Raw genomic sequence first — 9,302 nt, 5'->3', positions numbered from 1 at the left:
TATAAATTTAATATATATGACTTCTATATACTTTGTCATCACAATTTTATAATTATATGTATTCTCTCTTGTTTCTTTCCTTTCTCTCTCTCTCTCTCTCTCTCCCCCCCTCATCTTCACATCCAAATATATGCAAAAAAGGCAAATACATTAAAAGTAAATATACAGAGATCTTACAATCATCAAGGAAGGTGATAAAAATATTTAATTTACTTTTTATAGTTTATATTTTTATAATTTTTATAAGAGCATGAATCACTAATACAATAACAAAAACTTTATTTTGAAAAAAAATTCAGAAATTGTTTTAACAGAATAAACAGGAAATATAACTAAATATATGAAAGCAGGCAATGAAAGTAATCAAAGTACACAGCATCTTATAAAAGTCAGCAGTAGGGGTAGAAACTACTATGTTAAGATTGCCAGAGAAACTGAAAATAGCTTACAAATCGCTATACTCAGAGAGAATACACAACAGAATATAAGCGGTGACTTTGCAATATTGCCTGCAATAAATGAAGTCAGTTTTAATTGTTCCTTGGGCATTTGCATATATAAGGAACCTGCTGAAGGGGCTAAGTCAACTTGGTTTAAGTTAAATTATGACCAATAAGAGAAACATTTAAAATATTCTTTATATTTTTATAAGATATACATACAAATCCATACTGTAGAATAGAATAGTTCTTCTTCCAGAGTATTATTACAAATTCCTTCAGCTAAAAATAATAGCTATAATTTAAGATGGTCATAGGATGTGATCTGGCATCATTTTGTCATCCATCAGGAAACTGATAGGGTAAACCAGTTTTCACAATTGCAACTTTTGCTTTAATGTCTTGAAATCTTTCACAGGCTTTTTGAAAGGTAATCATATCAGTAACAAATTTTTCTTCACAGTGTTTTTTATATATTTCTTCAGCCCTAAGAGGAAAAAGAAAGGTCATAGAATTAGATACGTTTAAATTACTAACATTATAGTAATCAGACTGTTAACAACGATAATTAGATATCTTCAAAACAGACACATACAAATGGGAAAAAGAACTCTATAGAATTTTGTTATATCATTAAATAATATTCCTTTTGGACTAATATTTATAAGATTTCCCTTGGCCAGAACTGAGAAATCACATAAGCCATGTCTTAGATTCCCAAAGAAACATCTAAAAGAACCCTATGTCAGGATTTGCAGAATTTCTACTTAAACCTAACTAAATCCAAGCTTTGTCTAGGACAATTTTATGGATTGAATGTATTCACCCAAAATTAATATGTTAAAGTCCTAACCCCCAATATCTTAGGATGTGACTGTATTTGGAGACAGGGCATTTAAGAGGTTGTTAAAGCTAAGTGGGATCATATGGGTAGGTCCTAATCCAATATGATTAGCATTAGGGTCCTTATGAGAAGAGCAATAGATACTAGGAATGTGACTGTGTAGAAGAAAGGCCAGGTGAGGACACAATAGGAAGGTGGCCATCTAAGAGAGGCGCCTCAGAGAAATCAAACCTGCTGATACTTTTATCTTAAACTTCCAGCCTCCAGCTCCTAGAGAGCAGGGGGAGGGAAAGCAAGAAACGCTTTAGAGTTAAAATAAGTTTTAAACCGAGTCTCTAAAGATGTGTATTTTCCAGGCAGAAAGTGGGAGGAGGGGAATTTCAAAGCTATTTTATGTAGCATCAACAGCCAAAACAAAGGCAGAGAGGATGGCACAGGTTGGCATGCTCTAGGAACTGATATCCCTCTAATAGGGCCACACGGTTTTGGAAAGGAGAACAGAGGAGCAGATAAAAGCCTGGAGAAACCAACTGAGACAAGATCATAGAGTACTTTATTTATATGTAGGTGTACTCAGATCTGGACTTGAGTGGAAGAGAGGCTTAAGTCCAGAAAGTCTGCAACTTACTGACTGTGTGATTTGGACAAGTTTTTTATGTTCTTTCTATCTCATTTTCTTCATCTTTATGGAAAAAATTCAATCCATATGGTTTAATAAAGGACTAAATGAGTTAATACATTTACATTCTTAGAGAAATGCCTGACATTTAATCATTACTTTTACTGGATGGATAATAGTGGCATTCATCAGAATAGTAAATGTAGGGAAAGTGACCAGATGGGAAGAAAGATTAGAGATCTGTTTTGGTAATGTTGGGCTTAAAAAGTCTGGTTGTCCATGTGATCATGCCCAGGGAATTGAATAGAGAGAAGCAATGGCTTGTTGTTAAGAGTACAGGTAGTAAGGCCATTCTCCTTGAGTTTAAAACACAGCTTTGAAACTTACTGATGGTGTGATTTTGGACAAGCTATTTAAGCTCTCTCTGCATCATTTTCTTCATCTTTATAAAGAGGATAATCCAACTCATAGGGTTTATTAAGAAGTAAGTAAGCTAATAAATTTAAAATTCTTAAAGGAGTGCCTGGCACTTAATAATCACTCAATGAAAGCTGCTCCTAGAGTAGAGGGTTGAGTTAAACTCTTGAGAGAGAATAAATTATTGAATATGGGGAAGAAAAAATGGGGAAGAATAAAGATAGCTACTCCTATCATGAGTCTAGAGCTCAGGAGAGTAGTCATGTCTGGGCATGTAGCAGAATAGAAATCATGGGAAAAGGAATTTTATACATGTAATTAAGGGTACTAATTAAGTCTAAGAAGTGTATTGAAATAGCTCTCCTACAGATAAGAATTTTAAACTGTGGACAAAATATAAAGAGAAGTACTATTTAAAATAATTGGAGGAAACTAGGTGAAGGAAATGAATGATCTCTCTGCACCATCTCTGGAAATTCCAGTGAATCTATAATTACTTCAAAATAAAAATTAAAAAATAAATCTAAAAAATAATTGAAGAGTGATAAATATACAATAATCAATTGTATTTATATCCATCAGCATCAAATAATTGGAAAATGAAATCAAGAAAGCAATTCAATTTAAAATATGATCAGAAAAGCATAAAATGCTTAAACATAATTTTAATAAAAGATATGCAAGGCCTATACATAAAAATAATAAATATTATTGAAAGAAATTGAAGAATAGCTAAATTAATGGAAAGTTATACCATGTTCAAAGATTGTAAGGCAATCTTTGTAAGATGTCAAGTCTCCCCAAATATATTAATATCTATAGATTCAATGTAATCCCTATTAATAAGCCAAGAATCTTTTTGGTAGAAATTGACAGTTAAATTTATTTTAAACATATATTAGGTTTAATTTAGATTTATTTTAAATGTTTAAATTAAGTTTAATTTTTTTTTAGTTTAATAAACTTTAAATTGATATGGAAATACAAATGTCCTAGAACAACCAAACAAAACAATCTTGGGAAAAGGAGAATGACATTGGAATCTCTATTTTGTATCCTGTATAACAAAGTACCATAAATATATTGGCTTACACAAAGGCCTTATGCTACTTGATTTTAAAGATTACAAAAATCATAAGTAGAGAGATTATTAGCTTTTAACAGGGAAATATAAACCTAATCATGAGACTTTAGAAAAAGAAGTTAAGGTAAATGTATAAAATATAGAATTTTATAGATATGGACATAGAAAGTTGAATGAATTAAAGCTTGAAGGCCTAAAATTTATTTGGGAAACAGATAAAGTGGCTTGTTGAGAAGGAGAGGCCATAAGTGTTGTTTAGATAAAAAGCTCTACAATTAGAGAAGGTTTGAAATTGCTCTTGTAGTTAACGGGAGAATAAGCACGCAATGGAGGGAGCAGCTAAAAGTGGAAACTATAAAATTAATATTAGCATAAATCTACAGGTCGGTGACTTTTAGCTATTTTTACCTGAATACAAGAAATGAAGACAAATAGTTGGATTGTTCCAAGGTAGGGCTGCGGCAGTGCGGGTGGGGAGGGCTGGTTAGTATAGTGGAAGAAATGACAGGAAAGGACTTCACAAACACTGACAGAATGGACAAAAGAATAATTGCATTGATGAACGGGGAAGCCTACACTACAAATGAAAAGTGTATAAAGGTATTCATGTGAGGGATAGGTATCACCATATATTTGAAGAGTATGTGTGGTGAAAGTAAAACAAGAAAGGAGTTGAAGAGATAGAAGATTTTAGCTATAAACACATACATAAGAGTTTAAGATTTAAGAGGTGGGGCAGTTCTAAGTGATGAGAGGGTCTTTATGGGTCTATGGAAACGAGCTTTTTACAGTTAGGTGGCATAAAATTTGCTAGGATCCAAAAATGTTGGTGTTAGGGTATTGGGAGTGTTGTTCTTACGAATTTGGAAGTTAACTATGATTATGGCAGAAGTTTGATGGAGAAAACATCTTTATAAATCAGGATATAAAGACCATAGTGAATGAAGAAGTTGGTATAGGTCAATCAATGATCAAATAAGGACAAATTGAAGATGATGTAATTGGATAACCACCTTATTTTACAGATCTTCCGTGCTAACTGATACTCAACTTCAATATGGACACCCTGCTGTTCTGTCTTAAACAGTAATATCACTTTCTCAGAGTATAGACAAGAATATCTTGGTTTTTGTCTGATATATATACTCTTTCATTCCAAAGTCTCCCTTAAATTCATGCTTAAATACTCCTGTGGGTATTTTATCAACTTTCTAAATCAGAGTCTTATGGTTCCCCTTTTTTCTTTTATTTTTCTTCATTCCACATAGCAGGATCAGGGAGCTACGTTCTCAGCAATGACTTCATTAGTTATTGAAATTCATCAGAATGCTTTTAGGTCAGGTGAATGAAGATTCAACAGCAGAAAAAGTATCAAAATTGAAAAATTTCTGAAGTCTCTAAACAAACTTTATTTTTTGGTCACAGCTCTTTTCTGCATATTGATATCCAACCTTTATTTGGAAACATTTAGAGTAAAACTCAAAAATGCCCTCTGTGCCATACTACTGACCTAACCAAAACCATGCCTTATTACTGTATGATTTCAAGGATAGTATCTTTGCAGAAGCTTACAAAAAAATGTAATTCAGTTAGGATACATTAGGATGCTCATTGGACTCTGTATCCTCTACAAAGTAATTATGGTCGGACAGTCAATTTATTGCGATAAAAACTAAGCTGATTAAATTACACTGATTTGCACTAGATCTGTATTTTAATATACCAGACTACTTTCATTCTCTTTTCCAAAATATATTTCTATTAAAATAAATTATGAAAAATTATTACACACACATATACACATACATATAAAGTGTATATTAAGGAAAATTATTTTAAATTTGGGGTATAATTTATATTTTTATACTTAAGAAGGTGTTATATAAAGCACCTCAGTAAATTTATAGCTGAAAATGGCTTATAACTAGGAAAAGGCAAATGCTTTCTTCTTATTTAAAACTCCTTTCTAGCACAAACTCTTTTTGAAATGACACCATTTAAATGAATTTAAATAAAATGAGCAGCTATAAAGATCTCTAAGTATTTCTGTATAAGTCCTAAACATATGTATATACATAGTTTGGCCACTTAAAATATCACAAGGATAAAACTTTGGCTGATAAGCTTCAATCTAATATTAGAAAAAAATGTGTGAAAGACTTTAAAAAAAAAATTTTTTTTTAAAAGAATTACTGGGGATTCTGGCTAGTGCACTCTTCAGAATTATCTGTGCCTTTCAGTCTTCTCAAGCAGTTTAACCAATGTGTAAAATATAAGTAATGCAAATGAGTCTTGTTTATAGGAATATAAATAAATGTTGTCCAGTTAATTTATAATTGATTATAGCCCAGTGGATATTGACTGGTTGTGAATCTATTTGTAAATTTATTTTGGCATTCCTGATTGCTGATATATATGTAATATATGTAGATAGATAGATAGATATAGATATATTGATTTATATTTGTATGCTCTTTGAATTCTCATTTAACCTGGCTTTAATATCTCACTGGTTTTTTCCTTAATGAGCTAAATAAAATCTTTGGTGTGTGCTCATTGTATATTTGTATGGGTCATGGTTTTATGTTATTAAAAATATCCTTTTGGCCGGGCGCAGTAGCTCACGTCTGTAATCTTAGCACTCTGGGAGGCCGAGACGGGTGGATCACTTGAGGTCAGGAGTTCGAGACCAGCCTCAGCAAGAGCGAGACCCCATCTCTACTAAAAAAATAGAAAGAAATTATCTGACCAACTAAAATATATATATAGAAAAAATTAGCTGGGCATGGTGGCGCCTGGCTGTAGTCCCAGCTACTCGGGAGGCTGAGGCAGGGGGATCGCTTGAGCCCAGGAGTTTGAGGTTGCTGTGAGCTAGGCTGACGCCACGGCACTCACTCTAGCCCAGACAACAGAGTGAGACTCTGTCTCAAAAAAAAAAAAAAAAAATATATATATATATATCCTTTGACAACTAATGAAATTCAAATTTAGCAAATGTAGGTTAAAATATTTTGAGTAAATATTAATTTTTAGAGCTCCCATCTCACTAAGTTTAGTTTAAAATAAAAAAATCTTCATCATGGAACAATTTAAAAATGTTTGCATTTGTTTGAGAAAGGTTTGCCCAAAGTGTGTCCTAATGATTATTTTCTGAGATATTTATTGAAAAGAAGGTTTTGTTGTAAGATACATGTTTAAAATGCAATGTCTCTTTCTGGTAGGAGTCCTAGTGGTCTTTACCATGCAACTAACTGTCCACTGAGAGTTAGAGGCCCTTTCTTTTTTTTTTTTTTTTTTATTTCAGCTCATCATGGGGGTACATAAATTCAGGTTATATACAATGTCCATGTCCTGCCCATCCCCCCGAGTCAGAGCCTCAAGCGTGTCCATTCACCAGACAGTTCGCCTGGCACTCACCATGTAGTCATACCTCCATCCCCTCCCCCCACCCTCCACCTCCCCGAGTCTGCACCCTCAAGCATGACCATTCCCCAGACAGTGCCAAAGAAATTGCACCTTCAACTGCCCTCATTCATAAACCTCTGCCATAGGTGCAGCACTATTTACCATCTCCTTCTTCTCCCCCATACTTTACCTAATCTGAACTTACCAACTTTTCTTCTCCCTGCCCCAAATGGTCTCCCCTCATCTCTCTGCTTTTCCAGATTCTAATCAGCAACTGTGCTTTTCCTATTTCTTTTTGTACTAATTCAAATGTATGCTTATGTTTGCCACTGCACTGAGACTTCTTAGGGGATTAAGAATATCTTACTCATCTTTGTATGACAGGGAAGGGAGAATTGGAATGAACACTTTGATGTCTAGTTAAGCCTTCTCTTTGAAGGTTTTGATAAGGTGCAGGAAAGGCTACCCCAAATATAGCACCTTAACATACTGAGTATTTTAAGCTGAAGGAAATTGAGAAATTTACAGAAGCAGAAAGACTGTTTTGAACTTCTCCTGCCCCATCTCTTTAAAAGACACTAACGTGAGGGGTATCCTGCCTTATACCCAGGGGGAAGGAATATTACACAGAAGGGCCAAAAACAATCTGAACAAACAGGCTTTGCTAAGTTCCTACCAGTTTATTACTGTTAGGTTATACTCCCTTTTTATCCAGTCATGCTTCTACACAACTGTCCATTCCTCCTCAAACCTAAACATAAAATATACAGTTTTCCCTGGGTCTTTGAGTCTTCATTTCTAAAGGCCCTCCTGTCATGTAAAATTTTGATTAAATACATTTGTTATGCTTTTTTCTTGTTAATCTCTCTTTTGCTATAGGGGTGTCAGCCTTGCAATGTCTCAGAAAAGAAATCTTTTCTTCCCTTCAGTTTCCTAGATTACTCTCACTTGTTTATCAGAAATTTTAATTCTCTCTTGATAGGGCTTATATTATTGTTTATAGTATTATTTAACTCTGGTTGTCTTATGGTCTGATACCTTATTTCCCACCTAGATTTTCAGGTTCTTGGGCCAAATGATCTTTATGTCTATACATCATCTGTGACAGGAATCTTCAAGAGATAGAAGTGAATTACTACTTGAAATGATTTGAATTGAAGGTAAATACTTCTTAGTAGAAATATCAATGATCACAGAAGGACAGAAAAAAATGTGGAGGACAAATTTATTGCCATGAAATAAGCACTTATGCTCTTCTAATGACTAGTGAAACTATTTTAATAGCTTGGTTAATTATATTTGTGCTGTACATTTAATAACTCTGATTACTTATCTTCATTGTACAAACATTTAAAGAAAAATATGCATTGTTTCTCATTCCAAAGGCTTAAGCATTAAGTAAAAATACATAAAAAACACTCACTCTTCTCAGTGGCTATTATATGACTTAAATGGGCTTATATCCAACCATTACTAATTGGGATTTTTACCTATTTTCCTCAATAAATATTTATTGAATAAATTTGTTAACTAAGTACTACACTGGGCATTGAAATGGAAAAATATACCAAATTATGTTATAAAAGCTTCACAAGCTAAGCATGATATTATAGGCTCTCTTGTGACAACTGCAGGAATTGAGATCTAAATAAAGTGCTATGGAATCACCACAAAATTAAAGGGATTAATTGAGGCTGGAAGAGCAATGGGGATAGATTAAAAGTGAAAATGCCATTTGAATTGGTTATTAAAGGATGGATAATGAAAGGAGAAATTTTGCCAGTGGTTGTGTAATTTGTGTACTACATGAAGGTGGCAAACAGGTGTGAAACACCCACACAGCCAAGCATCAGCCACTTGTGATGCATCTCTCTGAAGGAAAAAATGTCTTTTGCTTTACATATAGGCCCTACTTCTCACCAATTAGAATGCCCCAAAGCATTCTGAGTTGCACAATAACTTAGAAGCTTGTGTTGCATAATAAATAATATGCAGACAACAGTAACATTGTGGGCTTGTACTAGCCTTGAAGAGCGCATATTTGAGGGAAAGGGGGATAGTATCAGTAAAACCACAGGGATGAGAAAGTACAAAGTGGAGAATAATTTAGTCTGTCTAGAGCAGAGTGTGCTATTAGGCGGGTTTTCTACAGCAGAAAACTTAGTGTGAGATGAGTCTATATTAGATAGAATAGAGCATGATGTCTGAAATGCCATTCAGAGGAGATAAAATAGATTTTATTCTGTAAGAAATTGCAAGCTATCAACATATTTAAATAGGAAATGACGTGCTAGAACTTCATTATAAAGACAGTTGAGGTTTGTTGGCTACAGAACAGATATGGGCTGAAGAAAATACAGAGAATGGAGAAGGAGATCTCAATTGGAAAAATAATGTGAATTCTTAGAAAGACCATGAGAGTCTGAACTAGAGTAAGAGAGGTGGGATCAAAAAGGAAGGATCTTTTTGAGACTACTTTTAGAAGAAAAATGG

General features: G+C 33.6%; 1 protein-coding gene across 1 annotated transcript in view; it reads right to left on the bottom strand.

The window, feature by feature from the left end:
• Nucleotides 1-708: 708 nt before the first annotated feature.
• Nucleotides 709-9,302, bottom strand: part of LRRIQ3 (leucine rich repeats and IQ motif containing 3) — a 128,837-nt gene continuing 120,243 nt past the window's right edge. Inside the window, exon 8 of the mRNA XM_045547745.1 lies at nucleotides 709-927. Within this exon, the coding sequence (XP_045403701.1) occupies nucleotides 780-927 (148 nt within the window). The 3' untranslated portion in view covers nucleotides 709-779. The remainder of the gene's footprint in view (nucleotides 928-9,302) is intronic.

This window comes from Lemur catta, chromosome 3, assembly GCF_020740605.2.
Source record: "Lemur catta isolate mLemCat1 chromosome 3, mLemCat1.pri, whole genome shotgun sequence".
Classification (NCBI taxonomy): Eukaryota; Metazoa; Chordata; class Mammalia; order Primates; family Lemuridae; genus Lemur; species Lemur catta.
The sequence above is the reverse complement of the archived record's forward strand: the minus strand, read 5'-3'. Positions and strand labels throughout refer to the sequence as shown.